General features: G+C 35.6%; 2 protein-coding genes across 9 annotated transcripts in view; one reads left to right on the top strand and one right to left on the bottom strand.

Annotated features, from left to right (window-relative positions):
• Positions 1-4498, bottom strand: part of dennd6a (DENN/MADD domain containing 6A) — a 39961-nt gene extending 35463 nt beyond the window's left edge. Inside the window, exons 1-3 of the mRNA NM_001430830.2 lie at positions 4168-4498; positions 1788-1826; positions 1640-1682 (exon numbers count right to left, since the gene is read on the bottom strand). Coding sequence (NP_001417759.1) covers positions 1640-1682; positions 1788-1826; positions 4168-4383 — 298 coding nt within the window. The 5' untranslated portion in view covers positions 4384-4498. The remainder of the gene's footprint in view (positions 1-1639; positions 1683-1787; positions 1827-4167) is intronic.
• A 4214-nt stretch (positions 4499-8712) lies between these two features.
• slmapa (sarcolemma associated protein a) overlaps positions 8713-17701 on the top strand; it is a 119880-nt gene continuing 110891 nt past the window's right edge. For 7 of the 8 annotated variants that reach the window (XR_015502060.1, XR_015502059.1, XM_087272765.1 and 4 more), the window contains exon 1: positions 8713-10100. Coding sequence is in view for 6 of the 8 variants with exons in the window: in XM_087272765.1 (XP_087128891.1) it covers positions 9903-10100 (198 nt within the window). In the remaining 2 variants the exon portion in view is untranslated. 8 annotated transcript variants of the gene reach the window in all.

Below are 17701 nucleotides of genomic sequence, written 5' to 3'. Positions count from 1 at the left end.
AGAGAGGAAATTGGGTATATGCACACAGTCTTTTAAATTCAGTCCGCCAGCCTCAGGGCTTCTGGTTAATTGTCATCCCATTCAAAAATTGCCATACAACTAGCTATCTTCACTGCCTGGCTGAGATACAATATAAAATAGGTATCAGACCAAACAACAAGCACTGCATTAAATTATATGTTTCTGAGCCATGTCTTTAAAATAGGAAATTCATTTTACCCCAGTATTTTCAATGGAATTTCTGCGCTGGCCTGCAGCTAATGTAATTGAATATATCTGAATGACATTATAACGTTGATGGTGTAAAAGCAACCTTTTGAAATTAAAAATAGTCACATAAAGCTTTCACCAGAAGTTCATCATTGGCTGAAAAACACTAGCTGTGCATATAGCCCATTGACAACAGCCAATAAGAATCTGAGGGCATACTCACACTATGTACAGTTGCCTTGAACCAGGCCAAAGCACACTTGTCCCCCCTTCCGCCTCCCCTGACTGCTCGCACTCACATTACATTCGGGCCTGGGCACGCTTACGTCACCGATGATGCGCTGTTCAGTATGCGCTTTTGCTTCAGCACAGTGGAGATTTCTTACTGTTATTTCGTTTAAGTCGTTTGACTTGCAATGACATGAACAGAAAGAATGATTAATAAATCCATATCAAACAGTCCCTTAAAAGTCACGTCTCGCTTTCAGTTTTAGGCTTAGGCACGTTTTGCACTCACACACAAGCATACAGCGCCAAAGCTCAAGTTAACAGCGCTCAGGCACACTTCTTCCAACCAGGCCAGGGCCGGCCAAGTGAACCGTACCTGAGCCCGATTCAGAGCACTCACACTTCTCAAAAGATCCGGGAAACGGGCCTGGGCACGGTTCAGATGGCATACTGTGAGTAGGCCCTAAATATCTGCGGAGGTTTTCCACATTTCCTGCTGTTTTAAACTCTGCACGTTAACATTTTTTTGCCCGAATTAATTTAGTTAAATCAGGAAATATCTATTATACGTTACATAAATAAAAATAACATTTCTCTAGGTGAAATGTTACATTGCAAGAAATATTGTTATCATAATATTCAACAAGCACAACACATATTACATTTTTCCCACCATTGTGCAGCTCTAATTGGTTGCAATCTGTTATGAGTTTCTTTTTTTCTGTTGAGCACAAAAGAAGATATTTTAAAGAATGTTGGAAACCGGTAACCATTGACAATCATGGTAGTAAAAAAAATACGCTGGAGGTCAATGGCTAATGGTTTTCCACATTCTTCAAAATATCTGCTTATGTATTTAACAAAAAAAGAAATCTCTAAAGGTTTGAAACAAGTGAATTTTGAATAAATGATGACAGAATTTTAATATTACCTCCAGTATCGAATATAAAGACGCTTACTGATCAGTGTTCATATCTGTCAACCACAAAGTTCTGACATTATAGGTGAATAAACTTCCTTTCAATTAGAGTTTACCTTTAACAGTGTGATCTAACTCTGAACTTTTCACAGCCAAAATAAATAAATAAATACAAATTTAAGCTCACGTTTGTGTTCGCATCAACAGCTGACAACATATGTGCATCATATCATCATTTACAACAGATAGAGGAAGAACCATTAAAAGCCTTTATAATTTTACCTGAATTGGAGTCTGGAAATGACAAGTAGCATATACTTGTTTTCTGAAATGAAGGAAACATTATTACACTCAATAACTAAACACTTGAATTCATAGTTTAATCATGTTTATATAAAACAACACCATAATATAAATAATCTCTTTTTACCTCTTTCTCTGTGAGTTTGGAGTGGTGTGGATAAATCACCTGCAAGAACAAGAACAACATGGAAAATGTAAGAATACTATTTATTAAATGCACATGCCAGTCACTGCTACTTGAATGATTTCTGTAGGTTTAATAGTCAACTTTAAGACTTTAAGACCATTATGAATGAAATTTAAGACCAATACCACAATGTTGGTCTCATTTGCAGTCATAATACAACTAATTATATTAGAATCAGGAACAAATATATACATTAAAGCACTGTTAATGCATTAAAATTAGTATTAGAGATAGAATTAAGCTGACATAGAATAAAATACTTAAGTAAATATAATATTTTAAGGCCGCTATATTTAAACTTCAGACTTATTTAGATTTAAGACCCTGTGGAAACCCTGTGCTTAGTAACTCAGCGTGATTAGACTAATGTGTTTAGAGGCAACACTAAGCACTATTTACAGTTGGCTTTACCTTGCAAACATTAGCTTTACCATAGTAAACCGCAAGTTACATCATGATGACACAAATATACTGAAGCCGAATGTTTCAGATGTACTGAAATCTTCCAGACAATATTGATTACTACATTAAAAACTGCTGTACTAGAAAACTGCACTTACACCAAACTGTAGCATCAAAATATATATACATATGCATCTATTCGGTGTAGATGGGCTTAAAATAACATAAATATAATTAGCAAAAATCAGTCCAATGCGCTAGAAAATTTTGGAAAAATATTAAAAAGCCTTTATTGACATGGCTATTCCTTAAAACTGAGATTTTTTTCTTATTTTTCGAGTGCCTTGAACTGATTTTTGCAAATTACATATTTCTTAAGCATATCTACACTGAATAGAGGAGAACATATGTTTATATGAGCTGATGCTACAGTTTGGTGTAAGTGCAGTTTTATAGTACAGCAGTTTTTAAGTTGCAATCAATATTGTCTGGAAGCTTTCAGTACATCTGAAACAATTGTGCTTTAGAATATTTGAGCTCCCATGATCGCAGTTTTAAGGAATAGCCATGTCACTCAAGGTTTTTTAATATTTTTTCACATTTTTCGAGTGCCTTGGACTGATTTGTGCTGTTTATTCTGATGAACCCCTTACCTAAAGATCACCGACACATTATTTAAGCTACCCGTGAGCACTTTTTGTTTGATTTTGGATTCATATTTACATAATTGTTTTATTAATTAAAAGATACACATGAATAATTATGGTTGTTTTATAGGGCTGAACAATATTTTTTTGAGCATCGATATGGCAATGTTTGTATCCGCAATAGCAACGTGACTGGATTAGATTATTTATATAAGATTAAAAGAAAGATATTATTAAATATTATTGTAGAAAATTATCTATACAATGACGACTATATTATTTTATGCTTGATTGTTCAATTTCTGTATTTGAATACTGTTAGACCTCCTGTTAGAAAACAACACAGCACTATTTATTTAACTTTTATTTTTGCTCTATTGTATTTATATGCATATAATTGTATATATTTTATGCCAATTCCTGCACAGAATAATACTTGATCTCACCTATATAAATTCATAAAATCTTTCCAAAAAGAGATATTTTATTTATATATATATATTTATATATATATATATATATATATATATATATATATATATATATATATATATATATATATATATATATATATATATATATCCAAGCAAAACAAAATATTGCAATGTCAGATTTTTCCAATATTATGCAGATTGAGGTAAAGTTGATTTTATCTTCGCACATTCGTTCAGTGACAACTTTTTACATGCTCCCCATATTGTTTACCAAGATACTTTGAATATTCGGTCTGTAATCACATGCAAGTATGACTTTAAAACAACATTAGCACTATTTAATCGGCAGTGAGCAATGCTGTACTTCGATAGTCATTTGCTGCTAATATGATTTCACCTTTTAGTCTACTTTTCTGATATTATGTTATTAAGGAGAATGAATGTGTGAATATACAACGAATTGTACCTCAATATCGTGCAGCACTAATCGTTTATATACAATACTTTTTGATGACTCAACTGTTCTGTTAGCAACTGAAACTAGCAGGTTTCCCATTGACTTCAATACAGCTAGCCAGCTAAGTCAAGGATGACAACCGAACACAAAGGAGTTAAAGGACTGAGTAAAAAAGCCCAATGTACCCCAACAGCTCGTCCGAGCACCAGATCGTGCATTTCTAATGTTTTATACAATACTTTTTGATGACTCAACTGTTTGTGTTAGCAACTGACGCTAGCAGGTTTCCCATGGACTTCCACACAGTTATCCGGCTAGCAGGCTAAGCCAAAGATAACAACCAAACAGAAAAGAGACTCAGTACAAAAAGACTGCTTTACCTCCACAGCTTGTCCGAGCTCCAGATCGAAGCCGACCACGCAGATGCAATGTAGCCAGGAGGAGAAACGATCCCAAGGTAAAAGTAACGGCTCGGGCTCGGGGTCCCCCACTGCTGGAGGCCCGTCGATAGGCATTTCCTCTGCCGGGGAGACTCTCAGGGTGTCTTCCGGCTCCTCGAGCTGTTCTTCCAGTCCCTCGGACCCCTGAAAGGCCATGGTGACACCTTCAGTTCGGTCCAAGAGAATTCGGGCTCGGTTTGTTGATGAAAGCTGGAGGAACTTGTGCTGTAAATACAAACACGTCCAGGATGAAAGAGGCGGGGCTTGCGTGGAGCGCGTCGCAACGTCATAAGTGAGGATTTGAGCGGGAGCGCGCACGCAACCACAGAGATGTTTGTATTGGCATTTTGTATCATGCGAAACCAAAATGTACCTTTGGGTTTTAAAATCTGCAAATATAGTATTGTAGCTTCATCAAAGGTACAAATCTGATCCATGAAGGCACCACTACAGTGACAAGACACTCTGTACCTTAACAGTGTCAAATGTGCTCCTTCAAGAACTACTTAAAGGCATTTTTCTTTATCCAAAATGTGTTGATTTATTTTCAGTAAATATAAAACATCAAATAAATTTTTTAAGCAATGCTTTTTTAAGTTACTTTATGTGTAAATACACCTTTTTTCATTTACAATAAAGAATAAAAAATACTTAAACATCATTCAAAAGATCTATTTTTTGCTAAATATTTCACAGCACTTTTCACAAAAATGTTACAGAAACTCATTCTCCCATGTACAATGTAAAACTTTTTTCTCCAATTTTCACTCAACACCTTTGTAAACACTTAAAAGTTCATTTAATTTACTTAATTTCAAAATAGAAATAGAGTATTGTAATGAGATATGCACAATGTTTGATTAGTTTACTAAAATGTCAGCATGAACACTTCACATTTGCAGGACTTTTGCCAGCTCAGGTGTGTAGTGAAAAGCAAACGCCACAAGGTGCAGATATCAATAATGAAACTGTGTTTATCAGAAAATGCTCTCCAAATGTTTATTAAAAATGCCTTAAATGTTTAGTTTACAATACCTATAGTTTTGTTTTACCAGTTGTTTTGTATTATAGAACTTAATAATTAATGTTTATGAGTTTTTTAAACATTTGCTTTTAAATGATGATTCATGTTTTAATATAAAAAATTATTCATTAAATCACTTTGCCTTTCCAGCCATACTTATTTTCATAGATATTGTAATAAAGAAGGAGCTGTTTAACTCTTATGTACCTTTTTGTATGAGAACAAGTGTGTATATTCATTTCAAATGTACCATAAAAGGTACAGAACAGTATCATAAAGAGCTCTTTACCACCATGTACCTTTTTTCTGAGAGTGTATAATAAAACATACGATTACTCTGCTTCTCAGAATTTATTTATACAGAACTGTTGAAATTATGTACAGTATTTAAGGCAAGTGTATTATTCATTCATTTTCTTGTCGGCTTAGTCCCTTTATTAATCCGGGGTCGCCACAGTGGAATGAACCGCCAACTTATCCAGCAAGTTTTTACGCAGCGCATGCCCTTCCAGCGGCAACCCATCTCTGGGAAACATTCACAAACACATTCACACACACACACTCATACACTACGGACAATTTAGCCTACCCAATTCACCTGTACCGCATGTGTTTTGACTGTGGGGGCAACCGGAGCACCCAGAGGAAACCCACGCGAAGGCAGGGAGAACATGCAAACTCCACACAGAAACGCCAAGCCGAGGTTCGAACCAGCGACCTTCTAGCTGTGAGGCAACAGCACTACCTACTGCGCCACTAAAAGATAATATATCTACTAAAAGACAAGATTACTTTACAAACTGTATTGTTAATAAATCAAATTAACACCTTCATATTAGTCAATACCATTACTAAAAGTAAATTAAAAACTGAATAAATATAAATGTACAAACATTTACACAAGTAAATAAATAAACTCTATGATGGGCTAAAAATCTGCGGAAGTCGGCAGATTTCTGTGTGCGCAGATTCCAAGTGGGCCTAATAAAAAAATGCACCACCAAGCTGAATACCTTCAATTTGTGTAATTGAGGAATTCATGTTACAGTGAAGTTGCATAATTATGTCTAATTTAATTTACTTAATCCAATACAATATATATTTTAGGTCAAATACAGTTTGATTAAGGCCTGTTTAGTATTGGTTGTTTATTTCTGTGGCACGCTTGCATGGTGACTCCCTGTTGTCTCCAATCAAATTAACATAGCAGGGACTAGTTAATATTGCGGTCTAATATATGGACATTTAACATATAATGTCCCAGGTGCATCATTGAGCCACATTATTGTTTTCATAGGTTTTCCAACAGTGATCACTTAATTACTTCATATGGGTCACATAAGAGACAAAACAATTGGATTAGTCTGAGCAAGACATTAGAGTCAAATCAGCATGCTCCATTTGGTATGACAGATGTTCAGTGCAATTTAGTCCACAGATTCCAAGTCCAAACAGAGGGACTTGGGGCGGGGTGTGCTTTGAAAGCCTCTCCTTCTTCCTGAAACTAAAATACTTTCCAAAGATGATTTATAAATACATTTATGTGAATTTTACTCAAAGTCTAGCGGAAGATGTACCTTGAAAATGCTTTGATTCTGGTGATTTGGATCCATTTTGCTCTGTCTATGTTCACCAAGTGGTCTGTTTTTTCAATAATTGCCATCTTGAGATAAAGGAAAAGTGGCTTGGAAACTCTTTCAATGTTCTTTTAAAATGCAACTTTATGTAAATCATCTAGAATTTACATTATATGCAACAATAACATTTATTATAGACAATTTGATGCAAGAATATTCTGTTAAAATAAACATATATAGGTAAAATATAGATATAATATAGGTACATGTATAGGTAAATATGGGTATAGATGTGGAAATAAACAATTATAAAAATAAAGACAGAAAAAATGCATTTAAAAATATACAGAAGTATGAACTAAAAAGTATATGGGAAATCTTAATTAAAAAAGTATGGTATTTGTTTATCAGGCCATATGTTTGTTTACTAGTTTATAATTTTTATTTGTTTATGTGAATCTCTTATTTGTATGATGACTTTTTTGTTGTTCTTTGTTGTGTTTATTTGTTAGAGCCCTTTTTATAGAGCCAGATTGGTCTCAAAAATATTACATTTAAATAATATAATTCATATATTCACAACTCAAGTTACAGTTACAAAATCCAATTCATAAATTCTAAACGAGATTCATTAATAAACAAATCCAACTTGTAAATTGAAAACATGATTCATAAATACACAAATCCAATCCATAAATTAAAATCGCGATTTATAAATACACAAATCCAATTCGTCAATTCAAAACGCGACTCATAAATACACAAATCTAACTTGTCAATTCAAAACACGATTTATAAATACACAAATTCAATTCGTAAATTCTAAACGTAATTCATAAATACACAAATACATTCCGTCAACTCAAAATGCGATTCATAAATACACAAATACAATTCGTAAATTTAAAACGTGATTCATAAATACAAAAATCCAATTGGTAAATTTAAAATGTGATTCATAAATACACAAATTTAATTCGTAAGTTCAAAACGCGATTCATAAATACACAAATTTAATTTGTGAGTTCAAAACGCGATTCATAAATACACAAATCCAATTCGTCAATTCAAAACGCGATTCATACATACACAAATTCAATTCGTAAATTCAAAACGTGATTCATAAATACATAAATCCAATTCGTCAACTCAAAACGTGATTCATAAATACACAAATACAATTGGTAAATTCAAAACGTGGTTCATAAATACACAAATCTAATTAGTCAATTTAAAATATGATTCATAAATACACAAATCCAATTCGTAAATTCAAAACACGATTCATAAATACACAAATCCAATTCATAAACTGAAAATGCGATTCATTTACACAAATCAGATTCGTAAATACAAATCGCGATTCAAAAATACTCAATCCAATTCATAAGTTTACATGCAATTTATAATTACTCAAATTCAATTTGTAAATTTAAAATGTGATTCATAAATACACAAATCCAATTCGTAAATTGAAAACACTATACAAAAATACACAAATCTAATTAATTTGGTGAAAGTATTTATGATTTTTGCTTGTGAATTTACAAATTGTTGGTTGTATTTACAAGTTGTGTTTTGAATTTACAAACTGGATGTTGTAAATGTGAATTGTGCTGTGCATGGAGGAGTTTTATTATGTACATGTATTATTTTTGAGACTGATCTGACTGGCTCCATACTTTTTTTGTCTGTTCAACAAATTGTTTTACCTGTTGTTGTCTTGCTTGTTGATTGTAAATGAAATGCTATTACAAAAGAAAAAAATAGCATCCGAAAAATGAACAAACAAACATTATTTTCAATCCGCATGAAAAACGTCATCCTTTTTCTCTGGAAACGCGGATCCGCCTACATTTTCGCGTCACCGCAAAGCCCCGCCCCATATCTCGGTGGTGCGCGAGCCCCGCGGCGGTTTGTGGCCGGTGTGTATGTGTGTGTATATCTCTTCAAGAGGACGACTTACTTCCAATTATCCCGTCGCACACAACGATTTCCCTCCCGATTTCAGCGTTCCGAAAAGCGGAGACCTCCATGGCTTAACACGGGACCGTGTCATGGACTTTATTCGTGTATGACTTTCTTTTCTGGGGAAATTTTTGTGTCTCTCAGCAGGCTAAGCTAGTTACCGAGCTCGCGAGCTAATACTGGATTTACGCAAATTCTCCGCGCATGAAAGTTCCACAGACCGAACAAATAGCTGGTTTTCGGGGATAAATCAGCTCGGGGTTATTTATAAAGTCTCTTCCAGCTTGGACGGCTCGATAAGGTGAAAGTAGAAGGCCAGTGTTACCTCAGCGAAGCTAACAAGCTAATATGAAGTTAGCCAGCTAACGCTCTCGTGCGCAAGAAAACACCCTCCGCGCGAGCTGTGCTCTTGTATACAATCCTGACAGCTAAATACTTGCATTTGAAGTCTGTTTAAGTAGGCATTTGAGGTATTTTTCAATATTAATTACTCTGTCTTGGGGAGTGGTGGCTTGATGGTCTGCTCTGCATACTTCAGCCAAACCCACTCACATTATTATTAATCTTCATTACGGTTTAACATTTTCACAAGTGCATTTCGTGCCTAGCAGTCATTCCCTCTAAATATAGACACGCATGTCAACTTGACAGTAATACTTCTTTTTTTTTTTAGGAGTAAAGGTTGACCAATTCAACAGGTTATTGGTGTACTAGTTGCTGGGTTGTTTACTGGCCAGGCCTATGCTTGTAAAGGGGGACGAGGATGAATTGTGTTGGGAACGAAGTATAACAGCTCGAATTGTGGACTGTCATCTGGACACCCAGATTTGTATGGAATTGGGCAGCTGTATTGGGTTTGGTTCGGCAACATGGGGGTCTCGCAAGGGGGCAAGAAGTCATCTACATAGTGTATAAATATACAGTCTTGTTGACGTTATGTAGTCGGTTTAGCAGGGGTCTTTTTGTAGAGTTGGAATTTTTTTCGTATTACTATGTGCGTTGGTCTGCTGGTCATTCATTAGGAAGAATTGGAGCAACAGGTCAGTCTGGATCAAGAAACCCTGTCTTTCGTCTCTGGTTGGAGTAACACTCCCAAGCCATCCTCAATGCCTTCAGCGCTGGCCGTGTTCTCCTGCCGCCCGAATTCACACCCGTTTCAGGAACGCCATGTTTACCTGGATGAGCCGGTCAAGATCGGGCGCTCCGTGGCCCGGTGTCGCCCTGCCCAAAACAACGCCACCTTCGACTGCAAAGTGTTGTCGAGGAATCACGCTCTGGTATGGTTCGACCACAAGACAGGCAAGGTAAGTCTGATGTTTCACCAATAGATTGGATGTTAACTATAAACATTATTCATTAGATGTACTTATTTTTTTTAAGGTAAGTGGTTGCAAAAATTAGCATGAGCTGAATTTAAACAAATAAACGTTACTACATTTAGTTTGTTTAAATTCAGTCTATATAAATTGTTTGCAACCACTTGCCTCAAAAAAGTTAGTAAGTCCAATGAATATTTTTTTCAGTGTTTGACATATCCACCTCCATCTTTCTTGAATTATTAAGATTTTCTTTGTATCTATCTGTCAATGTTGTCACAATTGTCTGTACTAGGATTATATAGATAATATCCCCACCCAAAAGTAGATTAAGATGGAATTTATGGCTAAATATACCACTGCATTAGATCAGTGTTTCTCAACCACGTTCCTGTAGGACCACCAACACTGCATATTTTGGATGTCTCCTTTATCTGTTACATTCATTACAGGTCTTTCAGTCTCTGCTGATGATCTAAATCAGGTGTGTTTGGTTAAGGAAACATGGGGTGTTTCTCAATAGGCGTTTTTCAGCGATCCTGCGTCCTCGTGTTCTTCTGTAATGTCGTCATTAACTGCCTATGTTCAGTTCCAAAACTCAAGACGGCAAGAACGGAGGACGCGTGAAAGTTGCCAGATGTGTTCTTGATATCGTAGAGTCATCGATGCAGACTTGAGCACAAAACTTGCTTGAGAAGTCCTAGAAGTCGTTGTGGCTGTATGAAGGAGGTGGGAAGCGCAGCATTTTATTTAGATTTATTATTAAAGTTTAGAGATGTAACTTATTTACTTCAGGAGTTTCCCTAAATGAGACGGTGAATTTAAACATTACCATGTAAATCATAATAATGGCATAAGCACATAAAGGGTGTTTACTTGTTGAAATTCGTGTTAAAATTAGTTTTATTTGTATTGTGAAGCATATATTTGTACGTTTTTTTTATGCATGGTATATATTATGTATGGGGGAAAACAATAAATCGTTGTTGTAGGAATGCTGTAATGTTTAAACCATATTCCATTAAAAACATGTGAAGGTCACGTCACCATCAGGAAGACCCAGGGAAGAACACAGCATCTCATTTCTCACAGGATGCGTTCTCTGTTCTCAGCGTTCTAGGAATTAAGAGACAGTCTAGGAACATGTGCAGAGCTGGTGGTCCTCCAGTAATGTGGTTGAGAAACACTGCATTAGATCACAGGTGTCAAACTCAGTTCCTTGAGGGCCGCAGCTCTGCACAGTTTAGTGCAACCCTAATTAAACACACCTGATGAAACTAATTGAATTCTTTAGGCTTGTTTGAAACACACAGGTAAGAGTGTTGAAGCAGGTTTGGAACTAGACTGCAGGTCAACGTCCCTCCAGGAACTGAAATTGACACCCCTGTGTTATATAGTAAATATATTAGCTTTTTCTTAAAACTAATCCAAAGATTCAATGAGCAAAAAAAAACACTATTTCAATGAGCTTTTAAAGGGATAGTTCACATAAAAAATGTAAATTCTGCCATGAAAGTCCACTTGCTCTAAAACTGAGTTTGTTTCTTCTTTTGAACAGAAAGAAAGGTTTATTGAAGAATGTCAGAGAAAGCAACTGACTTTAGTATTTTTACATTTATACTATGGATGTCAATAGCTGTTTTTTATGTCAATGGCTGAATATTCTTTAGAAAATCTTGTTTTATGTTTAAGAGAAGAAATTTATAAAGTAAATGGTGAACTGTCCCTTTAATGCATTGTGTCAAACTCCTGGAGGGCCACAGCTCTGCACAATTTAGTTCCAACCCTAATTAAACACACCTAATCCAACTAATTTTTTAGTTAAGTCCTTCAGGCTTGTTTGAAACCTAAAGGTAATACTGCGGTCACGCTAGAGTTTGTGCGTGCGTAATTCTGTTGTACGGCGCTGCGAATAGGATTAAAAAAGATGGTTAGACATTTAAAAAAAAGGGAGCGATAGGTCCATATATTAATTTTCTGTCCAGAGAGGTCATGTTTTCAACTTCAATTGGTCTCACGCCATCATGTGATGTGATTTCGCAGGTCAGAGCTCACCAAGCTTGAACTTTCCAATGTAGCGAACTGCTAAACTTTTCACATAAGCTTGCGTTTCCAGTCTGACGCATTCGTGTGTGTATAAATTGAAGTCTATGGGGAGAAAAGTGCAGTGAGGCCGAAACTAAACTGTGCCGGACTGGGGCCCTCCCGGAAATGAATTTGACACCCCGGCTTTAATGTGTGTAAATACCAAGAACATAAAGTAATTCATTTTATGAAATTAATATTTAGTAACAAATATATTTAATAACAACTTTATTTTGTAATTTGGTAAAAAAAAAAATAGTAACAAAAGTATGTATAATATTGACAATAATTATATGAATATGCCATAGGTCTCAAACTCGATTCCTGGAGGGCCACAGATCTGCACAGTTTTGATCCAACCCCAATCAAACACAGCCGATTCAAATAATCAAGGTGTTCAAGATTACTAGAGACTATTAAGCAGATGTGAGTTGGAGGTGGTTGGAGCTAAACTATGCAGAGCTGCGGCCCTCCAGGAATTGAGTTTGAGACCATTGGAATTTGCAGTTTGCCGAAGCCCCAAGCGTACTTAGGCTCGATGGGCTTTTAAAACCTCTATGACCTTCCAGTGGTCATTGGCAGTGACGTACCATGTAGTGTGCTTGACACCAGTTTTATTGAGGTGTAAATCTTCTTTAGTTAACTTCTGCTGTTTAGTAAATTCTACAACATCGGAGTGCTTATGCAAAAACTTCCATGTTGCTTTGATCAGATGTTTTTTCACCTTTATTAATTTTGTTCTGTAGAAATGGCCAATTTCTAGCTTTGAAGATTCCAAAATGTAAGGGTTCAGGTCAGGTGCGCACACAAAGTATGTTGCATTATATCCAACTCTAACATATTAAAGTGAGTTTTAAAACAATTCACTTTAAAACGGGTGTTCATGACTTTGTTTGTATACCAGTATCTTTCAGACACACTTTTGGACATTTATGGTAGAATTGAATTTTCACAATTGATCAGATTTGACCTGATAATCTTAATTCAGGCATCTGTTATCTATATTGTGATGATTTTGAGACATGGCGGCTATGACCTGAATGTTTGCCATTACATGCTGTCTGTCACAGTCGTGTTGTCTCATAATATCTGTCAGGAAGGTACAAGCCTTTTTACAGCATCAAATAAACTCTGCGGCTAACATGCGTGACGTTGCTGGATTGTGTTTAGTAAACTGTAGTGAAATATTGTTGTGGCATCTATATGCTGCATGTGTTTATGTAAAAATTTATGGCTGTTAATTCTGACTCTCTAGTCTGGCTTGTGTAATTGGATGTCCAGGTTTTTTTTTTTTTTTTTAGCTTCCTGGTACTCGCATTATTATTGCGTCTCCCACAGCATCATGTGTGAATGAAAGTGTAAAATAATCCTGTTGAAAGGAGCAGAACATGTTTCACTATGCAGTATCCATGGACATACCCAGTAGGGCTGTGCAATGTTGAAAAATGAGATATGCGATAGCATGCTAAATAATGCAGTGTGTAATATCAGATACATTATTGTAAAAATGTTATAACCAAAAGGTTTTATGTAATTTCAGAAAAAGGAAAGCATTAGGATAACAAAGTCAGGCTGCATGATTCTGGCTAAAATGAGAGTCATGATTTGTTTTTGCTTTAAATAAAGATCATGATTTTCTCGCGATTCTGTAGATAAAATAATTGTTGATATAAGTAGGCTAATGTCATTGTTATTTCCCAGAAATATTATAAAACAACAATAATAATATTAGGCCTGTGTGTGGGTCTACTGTTGATTAAAAGGCTAAATTTGATATAGACTTAGAGAGATATCCTGTTTGTTAATTCACAGTAAAGTGATGACATAAGAATACAACTATTCATAATTCTGATGTTAAATTATTGAGACATATGCTTGTCATTGACAACATTATTAGACCATTTTATTTTACTGTTATAATGAAACATTTGTCATTATCCGACACAATCTCATGGCAATTCGTAACTTTTTGATTTAGTGGCTAATTCGTATGAGTTTGTATGATCTAATTCCTATGATTTGCTTATCCCATACTGATGGTTGGGTTTAAGGGTGGGGTTGGGTGCCACGCCTCCTTTTTAAAATCGTACAATTTTGTACGACTGAACTCTTACGAATTCATACAAATTAGCCACTAAATTGACAACGTAAAATACTTATGTTTTTTCCCGTATGATCAGGCAGCATTATCAGATTTTCTTCATGCATAATGCTCAACATTATATAGGCTAGAGTAGTTATACCGACCCTGTTAAAATGTATTTGTATGCAGCCATGCACAACACTTCGCTATGAAAGAAAAAACATATCCAGTGCTTGTTGTAATCATAACTGTGAAATGCGATATGATCGTTTAAATGATGTGAATACTTTCAGTTTCACTTTCACTGCCGAGTGCACTCATGTCATGGCTGTCGTCACTTTGAGAAAAAAAAAACATACATGCAAACCATACAAACCGAAAGTTATTTTTCAGCTTTATTAGCTGTTATTTACAGCCTATGCAGGTTTTGTTCACTAAAGTAGATGTCATTGATGGGCACGCTCGCATCCTCTTGGTAGTAAACAAACTGCGTCAGCTTGTGATTTCGCCGCCGTGATTAGCTTCCATCATTACATTAAGACAGAAATGACTTTTTGTGTGAATTATACCTTATGAATACAGTATGTGACACTTTTAATGCAATTTGGAGGTGTCCATGTTGCTGCGTAACGTATATAAAACAATTTAAAGACTCTTTACACTTCTCTCCTGACCTTGAAAATATAAATGTCTAAATTGAAGAAAAGCTGAATTAAGTGAATCGAGTTTGCAATCTTTTTTTGATTAATCATGCAGCCCTACAACAAAGTTAAAAGCCATGTTTTACTGTTGCATAAAACCAGTTAGACATTATAACAATGTGTACAAACAAAAATAATTTATATAATTAAGCCACGGCTACATTACAGCTTCTCATTCAAAACATCCAGTCGTGTTTTTTTTAATAGCGGATAATAATCGCACCAAAACATATTAAAAGGTAAGTGAATTATAACAGCGCAAACTTTTCTGTAACCGTAGTAATGATGTGCGTCATTTGTTTAACCCTTTAAGGTGACGTGCTGACTGACTGACAGGTGCTTGCTGTGTGAGGCCAGCAAACACGACGTATAGATGTTTCACTTTACTTCAGGACACAATAATATCGCTCTGTAGGTCTATTGGAGACATTCATAAATATTCCTAGCATATCTAATAAATGTTGGAGACATAGTCGTTACATAAACAAACTAAATTGCACTTCAGCAGCGTTTATTTGAGAGCGCACAAGAAGATCTGCGCTTGAGCAGCTTATATTTGAGGCCGTGCAAGAAGTTTTGTGCACGAGCCGAGGAAATCGCCGCGTAAGCAAAGAGATTTGCATTCTTGTAGACTATTACATAAATGTGATCTCGACTTGTGATACTGCGCTCACAACCTTTGTCATTGACAAATTATGCTATAGGTAGTTGGTTGATCTGTGTAAAAAAAAAAGATCTGCCTCCACAGCTGGAAAAAAATCCTAGAGGAAACTGGAGTTCCTACTTTAATGCCTTATTGCTTTCCTCACATGGCTTGATTAATTGGTCATATGTATTTCGTAATCCATGCTAATATTATATTTTGGGACCAAAACAAAAACAGCATGTCCATTTTGCTTGGTTTCATGTGTGTTGGCATGTAACTTCATTGCTTGATATGCTGAGAAATCCTTCAGAGCAGTGTTTCTCAACCATGTTTCTGGAGGACCACAAGCTCTGCACATTTTCCATGTCTCCTTATCCAAACACACCTGATTCAGATCATCAGCTCATTAGCAGAGACTCAAAGACCTGTAATGGGTGTGACAGACAAAGGAGACATCCAAAAACATGCAGTATTGGTGGTCCTCCAGGAACATGGTTGAGAAACACTGCTTTAGAGGGTGTGCTAGTGGCAGGAAAACAAAAATACTTAGATCACTCATTTATTGCACATTTGCAGTATTTTGATGTATTGCACACAGACCTAATATCCAGAAACGTGCGCTTGGCGTAATTCACCGTGTTCTACTTTTCAGTGCACATTGTATTAGGTCATAAGTTGTTTTCCCCCTTAGGCAAGTGTATAGTTGCCTTTAGAAAATCACACTGCAGTGGTTGAAGTGCAGTTTTGGTGGCTGTGTGTAAGTACATCTTTATTTATTTATTTATTTTTTTACAGTTTGCATGCGTGTAGAGGTTTTCTCTGCGTCTGACACTGCGTGTAGGTGTGTTTGGCTTGTAAAGAGGAAGTATTTGATGCAGTGAAGTTTTGCCATCATCACTCTAGGGAATCATTTCTCCACTGTTGTGAAATAATTGCAGCTATGGTTAACTGCTGTCATTTAAATTAAGGTGTGGTGTTTGAATTAGGGTGTGCTGAATGCTGCAAAACTAGGTGAGGTGATTAACTCTTCGCAAACTGCATTTGCTTTTAATAAAGAAAAATTAATTATCTAGCATTATGATACAAAAGAATGATTTTTGAAAATGACCACAGGCTTTGAGGTTGTAAATATAGTGTTTTAACCTTAGTAGCATGATGCGAGTTATTTCAGTTCCCAATTGTTATATTTATTACTTATTTTAAATCTGTTTTAAATGATCTAGACTTGATATCTTTTGATGTTATTAAATAAAAAAAATCCATAAATACATCTTCCTTGCTTACAGCAGTAAAGCGGGTTGTTGTCATGGTTATGCATAAATGCATAAATCACTGTTTATGTACAAGGAGAACATTCATTTAGTGCATTGAAGTACATCTGAATTAAAGCTGCACGATATTGAATCAAACATTGCAATATTTTGTGTAATGTCTGTGATATATATATTGCGATGTAAATACATTTCACCAGATGGCTTGAATAGCTCTATTTTGATTGGTGTTACTTTGTAAGGGTGAGAATCATGTTTAAAAAATATTAAACATAGTGCAAGCAAAATTTTTTACAATAGAGCAACAATACAAGTCAAGTAAACAGTGCTTTATGGTTTTCCAGAGAGTCAAATAGCATTCATGTGCAGAAAATAAATAATAAAATGTAAATAAAATAACTGTCACGGTTCGGTTAGAGGGGAAAAGGAGCGATGACTCGGGTGCAGTAAATAATGGGTATTTATTAATAATAAAATAAAAATAAAAGGCAAAACAAACTACCCCGAGCGGAAAACATTAATAAAACTAATAAACACCAAACAAACGAACTAGGGCAGGCTGGTAGGGATTGTGACTGGAGGACAGGACAAGGCAGCAAACGACGGGGAACTGGCACAGGACAGCAGACATAAGGAGAATATAAGCGGAAATAATTAATACATAAACAGGCGAACATAATTGAATAATAATGGGTTAACAAGGAGGGTTAACCCATACAGAAACACACACAATGACAGAAAACGAGTTCTCTACCCGAAAAAACTCGAGCTGAGCACAACAGGACAGGACAAGACAGAGCTAG

Source organism: Danio rerio, chromosome 11, assembly GCF_052040795.2.
Source record: "Danio rerio strain M-AB ecotype USA chromosome 11, GRCz13ab, whole genome shotgun sequence".
Lineage (NCBI taxonomy): Eukaryota > Metazoa > Chordata > Actinopteri > Cypriniformes > Danionidae > Danio > Danio rerio.
Note: the sequence above shows the minus strand (reverse complement) of the source record. Positions and strands in the feature narration are given on the sequence as shown.